We start from the raw sequence: 21922 nt of genomic DNA on the forward strand, positions 1-21922 counted from the left end.
TCCGGAACCGCCTGCGCCCGTGAAGGAACGGGACACGGTGCCAAGGACAGGGTGAGCTTCACAGGTCACAAAGAACAGAGCCGCCAGATGCATGTGTGTTCTGTGCCCGCCTCCTGCCCATCTCAATCAACGTGGGCATGAGGAGCCAGCACCAGAAATGCCTTGATTTTGTGTGCGAACCCAAGGCTCCAGGTTTTGGTACACAACCAAGAGCCCACCTCCTACGTCTGCCACAACTCCTATTTTCGTGCAAATTGGACTGAAAATAACCTTTGTCTTTCTTGTCCTGTAGTTTCCTGTGCTTTTTTCTCTTTGGGACATCAGTTCTTTAAGACCAGAGTGACCAGATGGTGATCACCATGGGGTGATCCCTGTGTGAAGGCACGGTGCAGCAGGACTACGTGTCACGAGAGGTTAATCTGCCCCTGCCTGAATACCACCTTGCCTCCTCCCTGTGCTCTCCAGAGCACGCTGATCCACAAGGTACCCCAGGAAAAAAGTCCTCTTGGGAGCAGAGGCAGGTCTGTGCGGTGGCACGAGCCCACTCACAGCGGTCGGGTCGGGGTTGTAGTGCGGAGCACGGATCGGGATGTGCATCAAACAGGCTTCGGGATGGCGAAGGATGTAGGATGTGCAGGCACGAGGGTACAGCACGGGGTCAGCGAGCATCATCCTGGCTCCTCACCCTCCTGCCTGAAAGCCTTTGGAAAATACAGCTGGGAGGGGAAGGTGTCATGGGTTTATCAGCCGAGACAAGGGGTAGCTGCACTCCTCCTCCTTCCAGCAGCAATCCCCTGGTGTCCCCATGTCCTGGCTGGAAGCAGAGCAGAGGCAGCTCCGGATCACTGGGTTAAAATCACACTTGTCTCATCTGCAGCTTTCACCTCCCAGGTACCCGGAGATGCTGCCAGCATTCCGGGCACCGCTGCCCCCGCGCAGCGTGGCAAGGAGAGCCTTGTTAGCACAGCTCTTTGTGAGATGCCCTTGAGTGGTTTTTTTTTTATTTTTTTCCAGGTGTAAATGCCAGGGGAGGCCGTACTGGTGCTTCACATCCTTTCATCTTGGCAGGGCTTTGCCCTTTCTCCCAGCGTGGCTCTGACAGGCTCAGCGCTGCTGCCTGCGGAATACAAACAAACTTCCCCGTTGCGGAGCATGACAGGAATTCATTCCAGGCTGGGGCTTTTTTTTTTTTTTTTCTGCATTTCATTTTTTCCTTGTGCTGGCTGCTCCGGGGGTCTCTGGAGAAGTTTTGAGAGTGGGAAATTGGTTGCTTAACCCTCTCTCTCCCAGGGACAAGCAGCTTGCAGCACGCCCGGCAGCTCTCGTGGATGGGGAGGACTGCAAAGCAGCTCGAAGCTGCGATGTGATTCCCATTCCCGGACCGAGTCGGAGAGAGGAACCAGCACATGGAGCCGTCTGTGTCCCTCCATCCCTTAGCAGCAGCCGCCGGGGCAGTCGGAGGGTCTGTTCTCCCTCCGCTCGCTGAGCACACGGCTCCTGCCGTTAGTGCAAACGGAGCTGGGCACACGCACGGAGAGGCGAGGATGCCCCAGAGCTACAAATCTACTTGGCAATTTTATGATGTAAATAAATGGTGCTTGCACGTACACCTGCTGCTGCCGCCGCTCGTGGTGATGTTCGTGGCAAGAGACAGAAACAAACAGCGATTCTGTTCTAATAGATTTAGTTCCTTTCTCGGGAGCCGTCGAATTACCCCCAGGTTTCACGCAGGTAGGAGTCAGTAACGGCGTCGAAATCTCGCTCTGCCTCAGTGGACAGCTGCCCTTTACTCTCAGATACTGGTTTGAGGGGAGGCATGGGAGCAACCAGTATCATCCTCGGTGTACTGGTGGCTTCAGCTGTCCTCACCTCCTGCCGGGGCTCCCACCGCCCCACAGCAAAGGTGACGGCAAATCTCCTCCATGCCCTGACTCCACCGGAGGGTTTTGGCAGCTGGATGGGTAGCAGATAGGTAGAGCTGCTACCAGTGAGAGTGTTGAGGGGCTGTGCTGGAGCTGCTGGTGCCAGGAGAGCTGCTGGTTCGAGAAGCACAGTGCTGGTGGCTCTGCCAGGCAGGGCTTTTGCACGGCGCCCAGGCAGCGCCCGGGCACACAGGAGCCCTGGGAGTCGCTGGGGAAGGGGAGATGGTTTCCTCATGAATAATTGGTGCATTATTAATATGCATGTGTATTTTAAAGAAGTTTCAAACTCTTCCCTTCAGGAGCCTTTGATGGTTTATTAATGGTTGCGGTGCACACCAGCCCCTCGGTACACCGCAACGGGAGCGGTGCCTTGGAGCAACCCCGTGCCTGTGCAGAAGTAGCCCATTTATTTTTTGTTGTTGAGTTTAGGGAGCCCAGGGAAGGCATTTTGCTGGTCCCAGCGTTGATGTGAGGGTAGCTGGGCTTGAGTCCATCCTAAGCTGACGTGACCGGCTCTGGAGGCTGCAGGAAGCTGGTCTTTGGGAGCTCAGCAGGTCTCACCGTCATGGTCTGCACAGTGTGGAAAAGACGTGCGAAAAGTTCAACATTCCAACTTTACACCCTGGGTCAGGGTTAACAGGAAGTTTTTTGGGTCTCCTTGTGACTCAAAAGAGGCTCCAAGAACCTGCTGAAAGGACAGGGCGGGCAGGGTCCAGGGTTGGCTCTGGTTAACTTTGGCGCTGGGAGGCTGCTGGCGGAGCCGAGGTTTTCCTTTTGCTTTTCCCTGCTGAAGTGGTCGAGGATGTGAGGTGGGAATGGAGCAAACCCCGGGAGGGCAGTCTGGTTCGGAGGATGCGTGTGCTGAAGTGCTGGGGTGGATGGGGGTGACGGGGAGAGGTACGGAGCCTTCGGCAACCCGGGCAGGTGACCCATGAGCCGGGACACGCGCCGCTGCACGACCCTCCTCTGCGAAGGAGCCAGAACCCAGGATTTCAGAAGTGCTAATTACTGTTAATTAGCTACAATTTGTGCTCGTAACCTCTGTTCTTAGCCAAGATGGCTGACAGCAGTGACAAACATTGCACGTTTCCATGCAATAAATCAAACCAAAGTTGGTGCTGTTATTTAGCCTATCATTTAGCATTTCATTAAATAGATACGTACACATACATCATCGCTGCCGAGGCTGTGTCAGTCCCCTTCAGCAGCAAGGATGCCTCTGATCAATCCCGGCAGCGCCGCGTGCTGCGGAAAGGCTCCGGATTCCCCGTGTGCCGGGGTTAGCATCTGGCTGAGCATCCGACAGGCTTTGGCAACTCATCGGCCAGTTGCGTGCCCGCTGTTCGACCCAAGGGTTACTAGCAGCAATGGTGCTGGTGCTCCTGAAAGCTCGGAGAGATGAGGTCTCTCTTGGGTGGATGAGGTCGGATTCCTGCAAGGTCCTTGTCGGAGGACATATAGAATCAGAGAATCATGGAATGGTTTGTGTTGGAAGGGACCTCAAAGACCATCCAGTTCCAACCCCCCCTGCCATGGGCAGGGACACCTTCCACTACACCAGGTTGCTCAAAGCCTCATCCAACCTGGCCTGGAACACTTTCAGGGATGGGGCAGCCACAACTTCTCTGGGCAACCTGGTCTAGTGCCTCAGCACCCTCAATGTAAAAAATTTCTTCTGCTGGGCTGGTGCTGGTCTTTCCGTCAGCTCCGGCATGGAAAGAGGGGCTGAGAGTGCCGAGCCTGGGCTCAGAGCTGCTCTGCATCATCCTCGCCCAACAGCTGCATCTCTGCACCTCCGACGGAGGGGCGATAACGGCAGTTGGCAGGAGCATTGCCATAGCAATAAGATACGGTTGGAAGGGTGAAGCATGGGTGGGGGTGCCCCATTCGGAAGGACGCGGTGGAGGTTGAGGAGCAGGGTTGTGGTTGCACTGTGCACTGGGAAGGCCCCCTCTGCTGCTGGCCTCTGCTGAGCTGGAGAACGCGTTCGCTTTCACAGTAGGCGGAAGGAAAGGAGAAGGTGTGGCATTAAAACAAGCCTGGAGCTACCAAGAGTAGCAAAATCCTGGCACTACGGTGGGTATTTCTGGGCACGCGCAGCTCTCACGGCACTGAGGAACCTGTGCACCAGCGTGGAACCGCAGCCACGGCTCCGGTGCAGCCCTGGCGGCGCTGGGCTCTCCCCGCTGTGCCCGTGAGCATGGGGGTGCTGAGCAGGGCAGAGGTGGCAGCTTTCTGCTGGAGCTCTGCCGATCCGTCCGTGCAGTCCAGCCTGGAGCTGGGAGCTCCCCTTCCTTGCACAGGACCCCGGCGTCCTGCACCCAGACCTGGGCACCCTGGGGTGCAGCCTGGGCCCTGCTTTGCCGCAGCATCTTCTTCCCCGACACCGTGCTCAGGGGAGGGCTCTGCCTCTCGCTGCCCTGGGGCTTTCTGCCCGCTCCAAGGGGCCGAGGGGAGCGGCTCCGATTCACCCGATCGGTGCCCTCCCTCTCCCAGTGCTCCATAAATAAATTCCCCTGGTCCATCCTAGCACACTGTATCAATCTTGTTTAATAGACTGGAAAGCTTATTGCATGGCGGCAGGTCGCAAGGAGTGTCGAGGTGATGGATTGCGCCTTCCCGGAGTCGAGCGTCGTTGATGTATAATGAAATATTTATGATTTATTCCAGCTAATAAACTGGAGTGAAGTGTGTGATGCATGTGAGCAGATGGGGGATCTATTGATGCGGTTTTCATTGCGTGGGGGGAGGGAAAGGTTTATGTCCGTGACGGAGACGTCTCGCGCAGCATCCCGTGCCTCTGCCCGTCGGCGTGGGCGCTCAGCCGCAGAGGGGGCAGGTCATCTAATCCTATAGACATCCTATAGACAGCCTGTGGCACTCGTCTTCTAAACGTTTGTCCACCCCACTGCTGCTCCCGCAGCTTTGCTCAAGCACAGGGACCTCTGGCAGCAGTTTGAGCATCAGGCTTGGGGGCGGCGCGGGGAGCTTGTGCCCAGAGGGGTGGATTTAGGGGAGCAGTGGGACACTGAACTACCCTGGGAAGAGTGGGGAAGCTTGAACATCGTGAAAAAAAAGTGTTTGTCCACGTGAGGCGTGATGGGCACGTGGAGCTGGTTGCTGCAGGATGCTCCTGGAGCCGAAAGTTTGGTGTGCAGAGCGGGAAGGAGCTTTTGTGTGATCTGCTGCTGGGCTGTGTGTGACAGCTGGGGACGGGCCTGATCTGCAGACGGGACCCAATCCTGCCCTGCTTCTCTGGAAAAGCTGTGCCCAAAGGCAGGAGGACGTGCCTGCCCACTGCAGTCCCACCCTTTGCATGGGCAGGGTGGCCATCACGATGGAGCGGGCAGGGCGGCAGTCACGATGGAGTGGGCAGGGCGGCAGTCACGATGGAGTGGGCAGGGTGGCTGATGTGATGGAGCTGGCAGGTCACGAGCCCCAGCTGGGCCCCCCCGTGCCCCCGTTCAGCTGTGCATGCCAGTGGAACCTGGCCCGGGAACTGAGACTCGCTCCCGCAAAGCCCCGTTCAGGCAAAGGCGGTTTGAGCCCCCCAAGTTTTGTTCTGCTCTCCAAACCAGTTGGGAGTATCAGGTCGAGGGCTCAGGCTCTTCACCGCCTGCCCAGGCTGTTGGACCAATCCTGCCTGGAAAATAAACCGTCATCTTAATCACCGACGCGTGTCTCTGCTGGAGGGTGAGCTCTGCCTCAGCCTGGGATGGACCAGGAGCATCCAAAACTGTTTTAGGGAAGCGGGAGACAGGTGAGAGTTAGTCCCAGGGCAGAGCAGGAACTGATGCCCAGCCTTGTGCCCACCTCTCTCTTCCTCTTCGGTGTGAGCAGCCAGCCAGGCCCGTTCCTATCCTGCCACGTCCTGCCAGCTGTTCCCTTTTCTGCCTAATTAGCCTCCGGATTGGTGTGCTTTGAGATCCTCAGCTGAAAGGCGCCAGAGAAGGGCAAAGACTGATTATTCCAACTGCCTCCCTGCAAGCTTCCCGGGGGGGCTGCCAGCTGGGAGCCCGCCGCTCCCCCCGACACGCTGGTTTGGCAAGAGCGGTGATTCTGCAGGTACGGGCAGCGGAATGCAGGAGAGCGAGTGCCTCGCTCCGTCTCTTCTCCTGGGAAATAAGGGATCGCTGTGCCAGGAGAGCAGCTGACAGCAGGGGATTCCTCCTGGAGTTTGGGGAAAAAAAAAAAAAAAAGCTTAAAGGCTCCCAAAAGAGCAGGTGTTGAGCCTGGCAGGAGTGGAGTGGAGCATCGGCAGCGTGGCAGCAGGGCTGGGAGCTCGCCGCAGCCGGCGGCACGGAGCTGGGAGCAGCCGTGCTGGCAGGGCACAGGGAGCCCGGGTTCCAGTTTGGGGGAGGAGCAGCACCCTGCTCCCCCTGACACCCCTAGACAGCCCCTCAGCAGCTGCCCATCAGAGGGACTGGGGCTGGACTGGGGTTGGTTTTCCGCTCAGCTGGTGCTGGTTTCTCCTGGTGGTTGTGGGGCCGGTCCCGAGCCGGGCTGGGAGAACGGGGCAGGATCCGTGCTGCCGCAGGGGAGTGTGACCCATCAAAATATTTTCTTAGGGACTGTCCAGGCTGGGCCACCAGGAGAGACCCTCCGGGGCACTCCGTGGGGTCTGCTGGCTGTCCCCTGCCATCCTGCCCCATCCATGGGCAGCACGGGGGGGGCTGTCCCCAAAGGAGCAGCCACACAGGTCTGTTCCGTGTCCCTGTGGGTCAGGGTCTCCTGGAAAAGTGGCTGTGAGACATCCCCACAGGGGATGAGGTTTTCTGCTCCGACACCACGGGAGGAGCCCAGGGCACTGGCAGCCCTTCCCCATGGCTTTTTCCCGCTGCTGATGTGCACGGATGCTGCTGTGCCAAGCATTCCAGGCACGGGATGTTCCCAGCACGAAGCCTGCCCAGTAACACAGCCAAGGAGCAGCTGCAAACGACAAAATCCATTCGGGCTGACGCTCCCAGGCCAGGCTGGTGTTGGTAGACTGCGTGGCTTTGGTTTGCAAACCTTGCCCAAGCGTGTCCTCGGGTGCCCGTGCTGCCCTGCCTGCCGTCTGCTGCGGGGCCACATGGGAGACACCTGCCCTGTCTCTTCTCGGGAGCGTGAACCACGAAGGAACAGGGGTACAGTCCCCACTCTGCGTCTAGACTGGGCTGAAGTCACCGTTCCTCGTGATTTACCTGAAAAGCCTCGTTTTTTTCCTGTGATTTCCATAATCTTCTCATCAGCTGAAACCTCTTTGCTATCTCAGAGCTTCTCTAAGCTGCTCAGCATTTCATTTCTCCAGCCAAAGTGTTTTCTCGGTCAATAGTTGCTTCAAGTGTTTGCTCATGACACCTTTGACGTAGAATCGTAGAATCGTTGCAGTGTTTGCCAGGAACAAGCTGCCCCGTGGGCGAGGGTGTTGGCCCAGGAGCCCCAGGGAAGGTTTGCTCCTGGAGCTCGGCTCCTGGGAGCAAAGAGGCTTTTGTTTGGCAAGACCGAAGGAGGGGCACAAACTAAAGACGGTAGTGGCAGAATCTCAAGGGCTCTTCCATCTTTGCAACAAGTGTTTTGCAACTTGGAGGACTTCGTTGCAGAAATGTCTGGGGTTTGAGTTTGGAAATAGGGTCTCTGTTGCAGCATCTCTGCTTCTTCAAGTTCATTTGGGCAAGGCACGCGTCCGCGGTGCAGCGCCCGTCGCAGAGACAACCCTTCCCTATAAGTAGACCTCACCCAGAAGCCTCGTTTTTTAAAAAAAAGGTAGCCTGGAAAAGGTCGTTTATGCCTTTCACTCAGCACCTGATGGTTCATGGCATGGTTCATGCCAGCTTGAGGTCTCCACAGGTTGGCGCAGCCTGGTACCCGCTGGGTCTGCAAGCTGGTGGTGGTATCCACAGCTTGATTTAAGGTGCTGACCAGGCAGCCTGATGGGGTGGCAGTGTTCGTCCGTCGCTGCTCGAGCCAGCCTGCTGCCTGTTTTATATATATATTTATGTATTTTTATATATTTGTATTTATATTTTATATATATATATGTAACAGGCCAGGTTGGATGAGGCTTTGAGCAACCTGGTGTAGTGGAAGGTGTCCCTGCCCATGGCAGGGGGTTTGGAACTAGATGACCTTTGAGGTCCCTTCCAACCCAAACCATTCCATGATTGTATGATTATATATATCTATATATCTGTATCTATATAAAATTGTCCGAAACTCTGGCAGAGTGCAGCCCCCTGTTCTGTGTGCAGCTCAGCAGAGCCTTTAACATTTCGCAGAGCAGATGCCCGCTGAGCATCTCGAAACAAATCCAGAGGTGCTGGTGACGGCTGCTGCCAGGGAAACAATAATCCCACGGCCTCGCCAGCATCACCTGCGCCGTGGCACCGGAGCTGAGCCGCGCACGACAGTGGCTTCTCCGCTGGCTGCTCTGCCTGGTGGAAGGAGCCCGGTCGGAGGTGGCCAGGGCGAGCGGTGGTGGAGACGTGGTGTCAGAGACCGTAATCTTCTCATCAGCTGAAACCTCCTTCCCTGCACGGGTGGCTGCGAGGAGGGAAATGCTGTTTCTGGCTCCGTGCTGCGGGAATCGTCGGAGCTGCTGTTGCGTGCTGCCAGGGCAATCCCAGGGGAGGAAGGGGGAAAGGCTTTGGGAGTGAGGATGGAGAGGTGCTGGTGGGGTTCACCGTTCCCAAGCTGTGATTGTCTCACTGCTGTGAGCTCACATTGGTCCCCCTGGAACCAGAGCAGCACCAGGCAGCTCCGGAGGCAGGACGGGCGTGAGGCTGGTGTAAGCAGGAGGACAGGGTGTCTCTTCGGGCTGGCTGGGCTCCGCTCCGGCCACAGCAGCCCTGGGGCTCCTGGCCAGGCTGGACACGTGCCTTGGGGCGTTTGCAGACTTGGCACGGAGAGGAGAGGTGGCCAGGCGATGGCAGGGGCAGCTGGCCCCACTGCACACCAGAAGAGATGGTGCTTCAGGAGCAGGATCACGCAGATGCTTGAACTGCTTCCACGGCATCCCTTCTGGCACGGGGTGCTCCTGTGGCCGCTGGGAAAGAGGGTAGGCAGAAACGTGGTTTGGAAGGTGGTGTCATCACTGTTCCCCACTCAGGAATCACCTCTGTTGCTCCTTCCAGCTGGGGAAGAGGTGCCCACACTGGCAAAGAGCTCGGAGGCTGCTGGGCCAGGAGCTCCGTGGGCTGCAGCGGCTGGAGGCGGCAGCCTGCGTGCCGTAGCTGAAAAAGCCGGGGCAGCCACGGGGGCTGGAGCACGATGCCAGCAGCAGGGCTGTCTGCAGGGACTGGGGGCCTCGTGGACCACAGGGGACAGGGACCCACCACGCTGGGAACCCTGGGGAGACGGGCATAACCCTTGCCACGGACTCTCGGTGCAGTGCCAGGTTTGGGAATGATGCTCTGTTGAAAGGCAGCACGTGGGGGAGAGGCGTTAAGCAAACACCAGCATCCCTGTAACTGGTCCTGCTGGCCCAGGAAATCCCTGCTGGCCTGGGAGGCAGCGAGAGCTTTGCAGCGCGGGATGCGCCGGCACACGCGCCGGCGTGACGCGCTCGGCTGGTGGCAGATGGCACGGGGCAGAGGGTAATGCGGCTGTCCTCGGCCGTCCCCCGGAGCGTGCGCCGGCCTGTCAGCGCGGGAAGTGACAGCGAGACCCCGGCGCTGGGCTAACGGGAGGGAGGGGACGGAGAGAAGGAGATGGGGAGGAGGATCACAGAGCTCTTCCCAGCAGCTCACAGTAATCCCAGTAATAATTGTGCCGTGCCAGGGCTGGAGGGAGCACGATGGCGTTTGTGGGGAGCCTGGGGATGGAAAGTGAGCGGCGAGGAGGAGGGGTCTCCCCTCCCTCTCCGTGCCCCATCCAAAATGACTCTTCCTCCTGTCCCTGGCTGCCTGGGGAACATCTTGGAGAGCACGTCTCCTGCCAGGAACACGTTCTGCAGTCGACAGCGGCACTTCTCTGAGCACGGGGCATGTCTCCATGGGCGGGTGTGAGCAGACCCTGCCTGTGCTCCTGCCAGGGGAGGCAGGGAAGGGCCACACAGGGATGCTGGCACTGGTCATGCAGGGATGCTGGCACTGGTCATGCAGGGATGCTGGTGCTGGTTAGCCATCAGCCAGCCTGGCTCCAGCTGCTGCCCAGCTGAGCCAGCCGGGCACAGTGCCCAGCCTAACGAGTCTGCTCCAGCACCCAGTCTAACAAGCCTGCTCCAGTGCTGGGCTCTGGGTGCAGCACCAGCACACCTCCTGGGCCAGGTACTCCACATGGCACCGGGAGCTCTGGGTGCTTCGTTCTGGTGCAGCCATGCCCTGAAACGCCACTGCCACAAGGAAAGCACAGACACTTCCCTCACTGGAAGCGGGATCTGGGGCCGGGCAATGCTCTGCCCAGGCCCCGTGCATGGAAGATGGGAGCAGGGCAGAGACGAGAGCCCGGTGAGGGGCTCTGCCCTGGCAGTTTGCTTTGCAAACAGGCTCTGGAGAAATCAGCCGTGGCTGATGCCACCGCAACGGGCTCAAGGGCACGCAGGGATGTGAATTCCGCCCTTGCTCGGTGTACGGAGAGATAAGGGGAGCGAGTTATCCGGGCAGGCGTAGAGCACTTGGGCTTTCACATCAGGAGACCTTGGTGCAGAGAAATCTCCTGCCACCTCCCAGGACTGTCCCACAGACCCAGCTGTCCCACGCTGTAATTAATGTTCACTCTCCAGCCCCGTGTCTGTCCCACATGCCGCGGTGACACCGGGCACGGGAGGCAGTTTATCACAGCAGTCAGGAATTCCTTTCCACCCCGAGTAGCCAAACACCCGGCAAGCCCAAGTTTCAAACTCTCCCACGACTTCAAAATATTCCAGACAACCTTCAGCATCCAGGGGAGCACCAGGAGGTAGGCAGGTACAGGAACGATTCGTCATTCCCAGGGCAAGATGAGCTGCTCGGGACTGTGGCATGTGCCAGCTGAGCGAGGACACGGCTCTTTTGGGGAACAGCCCGAATTTGGGAACCGATTCTGCTGTTTCATTGCTCTGACACCACAAATCTCTGGGCGTTCGCTGCCTTTGCACACACGGCATGCCAACGTGCCGGAGGTGGGCTGGGAGGGGGGTTTTGGGAGCTGTGCAGCCAGTGGCCATGTCCCGTGGTACCTGGGTTGGGAGGTGTGCCAGGAGCGCCGCGAAGCGCTGCAGGGGTGGGGGGCAGAGGGAGGGGAGTGAGGTGCAGGGGTTCAGTGGGTGGGCTGACCTCTGCTAGGGTGACACTGGGTCCCCCGGAGGAGAGGGGACCTCATCTCTGCAGGAGAGGACGGGGCCACGCGTGGTCCTCGGGAGCAGGTGGCAGTGGGGATGCTCCTCCCTGGGCCACCCAGCGAGGCGCCCAGTTCTCGTCCCATCACAGGGCACACTCGGCGTGCTCCTACCGCAGCTTTTCCCTCAAAACAGAGGTTTTGCAGGTCCTCCTGGCTCCGTGGGCTCCCAGGGTGCTGGGGTGTGGGACCCTGTGCTGGTCTCCTTCCCCAGAGTTCGGACACGCTCCTGGCCAGGGCAGGCGGGGGTGGGAAGTCATGCAGAGCCGCTTCACCCCACTTCCTTGGAAGCTGCTTTTTCCCCCGCTGCCAGTCTCTGTGTCATCTCCGCGTTCGAGCTTTCCAGCCGGCACCGAAACGAGGGAAGGCGCAGCGGGGAGCGGGCCGGGTGTGTGGACACAATGGCAGCGCGTCTCATTAAGGGGAGGATGGAGGCTGATGGGGGGTGGGGAGGGGGAAGAAGAGCTAAGGGCCCCCCTGGTGCTGCCATCAAGGCTCTGAAATGGAAATGCGAGGTCCCGAGCCCCCTCCCCTCGCCCTCACCCACCGCTTGGCAAAGGCTCTATTAGCAGGATGTGAGTAATCATCTTAAGTAGCTATCAAAGTGCACCAGCTTGTTAAGCGTTTAGCCAGGTTGTGCCGACACGACCTCCCTCCTCAATCTTCCCAGCCTCGGCGCCAGCGGCTAATTACGGATCACACCTGCCACACGCCTTCGCCCCCTGCGGAAAGGATGGGTTGGAGCCAACGTGTTGCTCAGGAGGGTCTCCCCGACGTCGTCCCCCAACCTCTTTTTATTAGCGTTGGCCACATGGGTGTGGGGGGAAGCCCCCCCGGCGAGCGGTGGCATTAACAACTGGAAGTCCCCGGAGCCCGGGCTGCTCCAGGAGGTGGCAGGAGCTGGTGGCTGCAGCCAGGGCATGCACATGGTGCTGGAGCTCCTGGGAAAGACCCGCTGTGGCTTTCACAGGCTGCTGGAGGCTGGTGTCTCATCAGTGGCACGGGCCAGCAGGTGGGAGGAAGAGGAGGGTGGCGACTGCACGATGGGGGCTGAGCAGCCCCGGTGATGGCAGAGGAGTCACATCCTACCAGGATGGGACAACTGAGGTCTTTGTGACAAGTGATTGCCAGGAAGGTGAGGAAGAGGCTGAGCCGGTGCCTGCTTGTCTTGTGGTCCGTGTTGAGAGCACGCTGGGGAACGTACCCACCTGCAGCGATGGCTCCTAGTTCATTGCTCCCACATTAAAGGACTTCGGGGTGCATAGCCTTGTTCTTCCCTGTCCCTCCACGGGGAAAGCAATGCCCATCTCCCCTCCGCCTGTCCCCAGGAGCAGGCTGTCATGTGGGGAAGGCTGAGGCCCCATTCCCGGGGTCTCTGCGGAGATGCTCATGACCGTCACGCTGAGTGCTGCTCTCCACCCATGCCAGTTCAGGTAGCCAGGCTCAGCGCCAGCCCAGGGCATCGCCCGAGCATCACATCCACATGTCAGGAAAGGCAGAGGAGAAGCGAGGGGACGGTCCCTGACGGAGCCCACTTTGCTTTTCAGGAGACACAGCAGCTTACAAAGACGGCGTCTACTGGATCAAGGGCCGCACCTCGGTAGACATCATCAAAAACGGGGGGTTCAAAATCAGCGCGCTGGAGGTGGAACGTCATCTGCTCGCCCACCCGCACATCACAGGTATGCTGCTCTTCCCTGGTCCCCGTGCCATGCCGTGCCATGCTGGGAAGGGACGATGGTGCGCGGGAGCCTGGCGGATGCCCCAGGGCTGGTGCCCACAGGCTGCTTCTGGGCTGAGCAAAGAGCCGGCTGCATCTAAAGCCCGCTGTGACTCGTCTCTCGAGGCTGAAGCCATGAAGCCTGCGGCCGGGTGCTGAGTCAGCAGCAGCTCTCATCTGATTTTGGAAATGAAACTGTAATTAAATCTGTCCTGCCCTTGTGTGTGACCCTGTACGAGGGGATGGAAGCGGTGCCCCTGGCTCCACAGCGCTCTGTGCGTCATATTCCTCCCCGTTGACTTTAAATCGCTCAAACTGTGGGGCTTCCTGCCGCTTCCGTGGTGAAAAGCTCTGTTCTTGGCAATTGCATCGGCACAAAAGCCCCGCGGTTTTCCCGAACTAACATCCCACAGCATCTTCCTCCACGCCCTGCTCTGCCCTGCGCACCGTCGCTGCTGGCACCCGCTGGCAGTGCCAAGCCCCTCTTCTACCCACCTCAGACCCCAGAAACCACACGGGTTTCTCAAGGCGAGTCCTGTGCTCTCTCCGCAGACGTGGCCGTGATCGGGCCGCCGGACATGGTGTGGGGCCAGCGGGTCAGTGCTGTCGTGCAGCTGCGCAAGGGCGAGATGCTCTCCGTGAAGGAGCTGAAGGACTGGGCCAGGTGAGATGCCACGGGGCAGCGCGGGGTGAGTGGCACAGCGCGGGGAAAGCAGGCTCAGAGCTTGCAGCACCCCCATCAGGGACACACTGGAGATGGGGAGAAGGGGTGGCCGGCAGCGGCGTTGTGCCTTGGCCTCTGGGGATGGAGAAGAGACCAAAGCTCCAACCAGGAGGTCACTGAACACAAGAGATAATGGCAATAAACGGGCCTCTCACCCCAAAAATGCCTTTGATAAACGACCTGCAGGATGTGGCCAAGCAGCTCTTGCCCCGCAGCCCCGAGCCGGCCGCCGGCAGCGAGCTCAGAGCCAGCACCAGCGCAGGGGAAGCTTCATGTGTTCTCAGCAGCGAGGATATTGGCTCAGCTTTTCCCCAGTGCTGCTGCAATCGCTCCTCACTTGCCTTTCCACCCCCGGAAGCCAGCCCAGCCCGGTCCCTGGCTAACCCCCGAGTCCTCTCCCATGGGTTTGGAGGGGGGACAGACGCCGGCACCGCAGCATCGGTGATCTGTGCCTTTGTGGAGAGCACAGCACAGAGTGGCCACCTGCCATCTGGCGAGGGTTTCGGCATGGAGACCTGCGGCTCCTCGTGCAGATCGGTCGAAGAGCGGCCAGTGCCGAGGTTTCGGGCATCAGCCACGGAAGCGTAAGCGGGCAGGAGCCAGGAAGCGGAATCACCGGCTTTATCTCCGATGTTCCATTAGCAAAATATTTAATAGCAGATTCTTTCTTCTCCTGGCAACTCCCTCCTTCAGGCTGCGGATATTTTCGGCGAGGCTGGCGCTGTTTTGTAAGCGGCAGGAGCACTTGTTCCGTCGGGGGCTGCGCAGCAGCCAATTAAAGATTTCCCCTGGATCTGCAAAAATCCCAGTTGGGGGACTGCGATTCAGCACACGCACGGCAGGCGCTCGCTGGCCGGCTGCTGCTCGGATTAAACAGTTACGTGGAGGGGGGGGGAAGAGAAGCAAACAAAGAAACCAAACCCACCCAGGTGGCTGCTGGGGCAGAGGGGCCAAGACCCTGCCAGGGTATCCCTCCTGCTGGCACTTCTGCACTGAGTTAACCCTCTGGCTGCTGGTCATCTGGGACTCCTGCTCCTCCCAGGGCCACCTGGGCTTCTCTTTGGTTTTCCGGATGTCCTCTTGCAAGCAGAGATGCCCCTTCCTGGCCAGGCTCAGCCTGTCCTGGTTGGTACGGGGTCTGGTGCTCCGGGCTTCTCCATCCGGGACCCTTCGTGGCCTCAGCACGGGGCAGGGGCGATGGAGAGCAAGGAAGGGAGATCTTCACCGTGCCATGCGGTGCCTGCTCATCCCTAAGTCCCCTGGCAGGGACGTCGGTCACCCTGGCGGGTCTCTTCATCCACCACCCAGAGCTGCACTTTGTGGGTGACCCGGGTGTTGCTCTGGGGGTCCCTGGCACGCTCAGCCCCCTGCGTGCTCCCCTGCCTGCCCCCTCCCAGGACCTTCCCCCTTCTCCCTCGCCATAGTCTCTTCCCATCGCTGTGCCCAGCTCTGCGGGCAGACACGGTGCTGTTCTGCCCGCGCAGAACAAGGGCAGGAGTCCTTGAAACAAAAACCTCCAGAGGGTTGGGGGGGCCTGGCCACCCACCCGGGCTCCTCCGGGGCTGCCACTCCATGCCCAGCGCTGGCTCCAGGCACAGCTCTGGCTCCCCCCTCCTCTCCCTCTCACCCTGTCTCTTCCCTTTATTTTTCATGTCACTTACACTCCTTTGGCCCTTTTTCTCGCGCTCCCTGGCAGGAGACACATGTCCCTCTTCAGAGTGATTCATTTTGCGGCTTTCGCCTCCAATCGTGCTCCCCAGCGACAGGCGCCGTCCCGAGTTAGAGGCATCCATCTGGCAGGGGGTGCTGGTGGCGGGCGGCGGGGAGGAGGGCCGGGTGATGGCTGAAGGGACCGGCAGACTTGGCATCTCGCATTAGAGTCAGTGCCAGGACGCTGCCGGAGCTGGGCACAGCCCCAGGTTGGTGACACACAGGCAGCAGAAGGCAGTTGAGGCCCCCCCCCCCCTCTTTCTCCACCCTCTGTGAAGGGCACAGGGATGATGCTCCGTGCCCAGACCCCCCTCCTGCAGCGGGAAGACCCCCCCACGGGCCGGAGCGTGTGGCTGCAAGTCGCCAGCAAGTCACTGGCACGTGCTTGGGGAGGTGGCCCACCTGCCCTCTCAGTCCGTGGGGACTGGCACCAGGACATGTAGGGATCCAGCACCCATCACTAACGAGGGGGATCGATGATGCCACATCAGGGGCTCTGCCTCACTGACAGCTCTCCGTGACCCTCCCGAGTGGTGAGTGGGTGTTTCAGGGTGCTGGTGGGGTGTGTTGTACTCACAGGGTGCTGCTGGTGGGGCTGGCAGCGAGGGCAGCTGCTCCCAAACGACAGGGGAGCAGCTCCGAGGGTGACCCAGTACAGGCAGTGTCCCCGCCGACGGAGCTGAATGCTGCAGGTGGAGCTGGATACCAGTACAGGGGTCCACAGGCAGCCCAAACCACAGCACGCGATGAGCTGGGTCCAGCGTTCGACCAGGCAGCACAAGCAGGAGTGAAACTGGAGATGAGCTATGGCACGGGGCCAAATCCGCCCAGGAGACGGGGGCAAGGACAGGGCTGGAGATGAGCTCCGCACCTCCAAGGGGTCCCTCCAGGGATGAGCCACTGGCAGCACAGGGCTGAGGTCCCTGCAGCGACCTCTCTTCTGCAGCACAGGATGGTGTGACGGCTCAGCCCCACTGCTCTGCCAGGGTCCACGTGGAGCCCTGAGGAGGGAGCCAGGGCATGGCCAGCGTTCACCCAAAGCCGCTTGCCCGTGGCCCCGCTGCCTGGAGAGCGGCGGCTGAGGCAGCTCGGTTGGACACCACGATGGGCTGCAGGACGCAGGGTCTCGGAGCAAATCCACCCCACCGGGTCGAGCGGCGTTGGCGAGGTCTCAGGATGGGCTCTGTAGGATGGAGAGGCTGGAAGTGCTGGTCTGTCGGCTGTAACCGCTGCGCTTCTGCCTTGCAGGGAGACCATGGCACCGTACACCATCCCAACCGAGCTGATCGTGGTGGAGGAGATCCCGCGCAATCAGATGGGAAAAGTCAACAAGAAGGAGCTTCTGCGGCGCTTTTACCCAACCTAGTGCATGGCCTCGGGCCAGGACCAGCAGCCTGGGGTGCTTGGTCCTCCACCGAATCCATCCCTGGGGCTCCCTCGGCCACGACACTGACGAAGGTACCAGCGGTGATTGGCAGCAGCAGATCTGGGCTCTCTGCAGTCTGGTCCGTGAATAAAATCCAATAAAAGTAGGATTCATCCCACGTGCTCTCATCTTTGGCTGACCTGAGCCAGAGCTGCAGGGCCACCTTCCTTGGGCAGGAGCCGCCTGCAGGAGTCTTGGAGCAGTCCTGGGTCTAGAAGGGAAGCGTGGGATGAATGCTGGGGGGTCCCAAGCCAGGACTGCCCCTCAGGCCAGCGCTGGCAGCAGGCACGTGGTGGCCAAAGTTGCTCTGTTGAGCTCCCACGTAGGTGGTGGGAGGCAGGTGAAAAGCAGACACCACCAACTCCTCTGCACCCACCCTGAGCTGGTCCCAGCAGCAGCTGCTCTGGGGGCAGACAAGCCCCACTGGCCCTCGGTGGGTCTCATCCACCCACTGGAGCCACTCTGCCCGGGTGGGGAGGACTGTCCGGGCTCCCCGACGTTGCCTTTGGCTGCTTCTGGATCCTTGTTCCCAGTCCTGTCACAGCTCTGCCTTGGGCCACGTGCAACTCATCGCCAGATGAAATTACTCTTCAGCTGAAATTTGTCTCCAGCCAGCCGTGGTGATGCCTGGTGGCTTTGCCTCCTCTCTGCCCTTTCCCACGGACTCAGTGACTTTCCCCCTAGTTTGGTGTATAGAGAGGGAGAGCCCCAGAGAGCAAGTGGATCCCCTCACTGGTGGGATCCTGCTCGCTGTGGGATGCCCCATTACCTGCTGCAAATCAGCACCACCCACCTCCCTGCTGAAGTGAAGAGTAAATACAAAACCACAAATAAGTGCCAGCTGTGCTTACCAACCCAGTGCCTCTCTCCCACCCAGGTGCTTCCGAGCCGGAACGATGGCGGGAGCGCCGGCACCATCAGGACTGAGTCCTGCCATCCACCCCAGCCAGCACTGGGAACACTCCTGTGCCCGGGACACCCGTCCTGTACCGGAGGGGGAAGGATATGGGGGAGGAAGGGGCAGGGATGGCTGCCAGGGGCTTGCGATGACCTCAGTGTGGCAGGAGAGCCGGGAAGCGTTGCCATAGTGCACGGAGAGCCCAGGGAGATGGAGAGGAATGGCACAGCCGGGCAGGTGCTGGAGATGGGCACGGAATTTGGCCAGGGGGGGCGTGCGGCGTGGCCACAGCCTGGTGAGGGGTGCAAGCCACGGTGGGCACACGGTCCGGCGTGGATGAGCCGGGTGTTGGAGGCACCAGGGAGCTGGTGCAGGAGTCACAGTGCATGTGCACTCGTGTGTGTGTGTGTGTGTGTGTGTGTGTGTGCGCGCACGCTGACACCAGCGCCCACGTCTGAAGGTCATCGATTTCCTGGAGGACAGGCAGTATCGATAATCCCCACCTTTATAAACCGATTTTTGTCCCTGTTTGACTTCAAGCGTGAGCTGCTGGCCACATGGCAGCGGGCGATGGGGGTCGATCATGCTGGAGTCGGGGGGGGATGGCAGCCGTGCCCTGCGGCTCCCGGAGCGGTGGGTCCATCCCCAGGGCAGCAGGAGGGTGCGAATGGAAGCAGCAAGGCAGTGGGATGCTGGTCCGGTCCTGCGTGGTGCCAAGGGGGTGATGGGGAGCCCCAGATCCCCCCAGTAGCTGATGGGAGACTGCGAGCGCTGGGGAGGGCAGGAGGAATGGGGAGCACGAGTAATTACATCAGATTCCTTTGGTAGGGTCAGTGGAGCCTCGAACATCTGGGAGGACAATCAGTGGACATGGAGAGGACACGGAGGGAGCAGCTGGCCGACACGTGGCAGAGAGAGCAGGGATGGGACAGGGATGGGAAAGGGGAAAGGGATATGGATGGGGACAGGCTTCCTCCCCTGCAGCCCTCCATCCCACCCCAACCTGCCTGCACAGACAGGTCCAGCCTGCGCCCGCTTCGTCCATCCCGGCACCCTGCCCGTGTCTCCCAGGGCAGCACCAGCATCTGGATTTTGGTACTTCAGGCTCAGAAGGGGTTGGGACGGGGCCCCCAGGGACACACACAGCCCACGCAGCCACCCCTCACCATCCCACACCGGGCAGGCACAGCGCTCTGGCACACAGACACACCGGCACGATGCCAGGCTTGCCCCCTCGCCGCAGCACCGGCGGCTCTCACCGGTCTGCAAGAGGGACCGAGCGGATCCTTTGTTAAAACATCAACGATGCAGTAAATTTTTTAACTTACCAAATAGATCAATATCAAATTATCATGTCTCACATTCATAACTCTTAAGCAAGCAACAATGGAGAGAGACAAGGTCACTGGAGAATAAATAGCGGCGAAAGCTCTTAATGATCTATCATTCTCGACAACCCCAGGCACCCAGCACCGGCCCGGTGACAAGATCATTAATAAAACTCTGCAGGAACGCTATCGATTGCTTTGATGGATGATCACAGGTAGCAAATACTGTAAAACACCTGGTTGTCACACACTGAAATGAGGAGTTTGACTCACACCTCGGCGCGGGGACCCGGCTGTGACTCCGCTGGGTTTTCTCCTCGCCGGTGGCTTTCGCAGGGAGGGTGGTCAGCGGCGTCGGGTGCCGGCGGTCGCGGCTGCAGTCTCTGGTTTGGGGCTGCCATCCGTGCTGGACCCCCACAGCTCCCACCTCCAGTCCCCCGACACTATTCACCCCTATAGAAGGGACGTGTTAATTAAAAGCCTCATTAAAGCACCTGATTATGGTGCCCCAGAGCCCAGGCTGGTAGCTGAGCTGGCCAGAGATGGGTTTCAGTGTCCCAGTGCCACTGGATGACCCTGGAGACCTGCTCCATCCCCTTGCCGCTGGATGCAGCTCAAGGACATCAACACAGTGCAGCCATCGGGGGTGGATGGGGGTCCCCAGGGCCATGGGCTCTGCTCCCCCTGTGCTGCATCCATCGGGGTGCAGGGGGGGCTGCTCCAGGCGCTTCGCTTGCGAGCCACGTCCGCATTGACGGTCTGATCATATGTACACAACCATTCAATTACCCCGTAATGGCCACAGGCTATTAAGCCATCAATCTCCTTCATTAAGGCCTGCCAGGCCCGGCCGGCATCGCACAATAAAACCATTAAAACAACAACAACAACCCAAAGCAACATCTTTAATGCGTCAGCCATAACACCAGCCCCGCTGCCGATGCCAGCCATCCCGTGGCATCCCCTGCCCCTCTGCAGCAGCCCACAGCCCACCCTGGGGCACCCAGGGACCTGCTCGCCCCAAGCAAAGTATCGCCTTGCTGGGGTGTCCCCCGGGAGCTGGGGGCTGCCCACACCTCTGTGCCCCCTCAGCTGCTTGCCCTGCCCTGGTCTCAGCGGGCGGCTCGGCACGTCAGGACCCACTCTCGTGCTTTATAGCTGACATTATCTTTTATTGCCATATAAAAGCCGGAGCTTTATGGCTGCTGTGCCGGCGTTTGGCACCTCGCTGCTCAGCTCTGCGCTCCCGGCTGCTCGTTCTCCCCATCGCTGGGCACGGTGGGGATGGGGCACTGCCCAGACTCCCCATCTCTGCGCTGGAGCCGTGAATGGCCCCACTACACTCACATCAGGGATGCAACACCCACGGTTGAGTGGCAGCTGGGAGGGGGGACCTGGCCCCTCCAAAAATAGGGTGACCCCTTCTCCGACTTGGCATGGTGAGGGAGGGTCATAGGCCTGGGCTGGCACCGTTTGGACTCAGCTTCTGTGGGACCCCAAGTCCCTGCACCCGAGTGGGAGCCCCAGTTTGCAGGGGGACAGGAGCAGGGGGTGGCAGTGCAGGGCCAGAGGTCAAGGGGCAGGGGTCCCGCTGCCATGCTGCGGCCAAAGCCATGCCATGGGCACCAGGCAGCTCCCGTGGCCAGCAGCACCAGCACCACGACCTGGCACTGGCGCCTTGTCAGAGCCCATCACATCTGACACCGCCGCGCCGCAGTGCCGGTGGCAGGGAACATCTGCTCGGCTGCCCCGCTGCCACGGCACGTTAGGGTCAGGGGCAGCTGCCGGGAGCCCCCAGCCAGTGCCACCGAGGCAATTCCTCGCCGTGACAGTGATGCAGGGTGGCAGGGCGAGCAGGGTGGACGGATGGGATCGGGCAGACAGATAGGCAAGCAAACAGCACTGCCCATGCCAGGGCCCAGCCACACTGTGGGTCACCAGTGCTGACACTGGCGTGGTCTGTGTCCCCTCCCGCTGTCCCTGGGGACACCGATGCCCCTCCCCCCCAGCTCCAGGGGCTGCACAGAGGACACCCTGCATCCCATGTCCCACGTCCCTTGTCCCTTTTCCCACACCCTGTGCCCTACCCCCATGTCGGTGCCTCACGCCTCGCACCGCGCTCCCAGCGATGCCCTGCACCGGGGGGGGGGGCACCAAGGGCATCTTTTCCCAAGCAGAGGAGCGGTGCTGGCCGGGCGGGGGTCCCCGCAGCAGCCGAGCGGGACGTGGCGAAGCCACTGGTGTCACCGAAACGCCGCATCTTCCCTTGCCAGGCCCAGGGCTTGAGAGGGCGAGGAACACCCCCGTTCCCCCTCCGCCTGACCCGGGGGGGGACGGTTTTCCCAGCCCTGCTGCAGCCGGGACCCCCGGGACCCCGCTCCGGCGGGCGGAGGGCGCTCCCCGCTGCGGAACCCCGAGCGGCCGGGACCGCCGGTGGCGGGGCCGGTGCCCGGGACGATGCTGCCACCTGGTGCCGTGGCCTCGTGGAGTCGGCACCGGCCCCGGGAGTCGGGAAAAAGCACCGGGACCGACCCCGGGGGTCGGGGAAAAAGACCAGGACCGGCCCCGGGAGTCGAGGGGCAGCGGCGGGAGCGGCACTGGCCGTCGAGGGTAGCGCTGGGACCGACACCGGGGGTCGGGAGAAAGTATCGGGGCCAGATCCGGGGGTCGGAGGGGGTCAGCGGGGGTCGGGGGTAGCACCAGGACAGACTCCGAGAGCCGGGGAAAAGCACCGGGAGCCGCCCCGGGGGTCGGGGGACAGCACCGGGAGCAGCCCCGGGGGTCTGGGGGCAGCAGCGGGAGCGGCACCGGGGGCCGGGGCCTCGCCGGAGTTCCAGGAGCAGCCCGGGGCCCCTCCGCCAGTGGGAACCCGCCGGGGCCGGGACACCGCAGGACGCTGC

General features: G+C 60.7%; 1 protein-coding gene across 1 annotated transcript in view; it reads left to right on the forward strand.

Annotated features, from left to right (window-relative positions):
* ACSF3 (acyl-CoA synthetase family member 3) overlaps window positions 1-16778 on the forward strand; it is a 63749-nt gene extending 46971 nt beyond the window's left edge. Inside the window, exons 8-10 of the mRNA XM_086620738.1 lie at window positions 12764-12898; window positions 13489-13600; window positions 16619-16778. Coding sequence (XP_086476864.1) covers window positions 12764-12898; window positions 13489-13600; window positions 16619-16736 — 365 coding nt within the window. The 3' untranslated portion in view covers window positions 16737-16778. The remainder of the gene's footprint in view (window positions 1-12763; window positions 12899-13488; window positions 13601-16618) is intronic.
* Window positions 16779-21922: the final 5144 nt, after the last annotated feature.

This window comes from Tauraco erythrolophus, chromosome 15 (genome assembly GCF_009769465.1).
Source record: "Tauraco erythrolophus isolate bTauEry1 chromosome 15, bTauEry1.pri, whole genome shotgun sequence".
Classification (NCBI taxonomy): Eukaryota; Metazoa; Chordata; class Aves; order Musophagiformes; family Musophagidae; genus Tauraco; species Tauraco erythrolophus.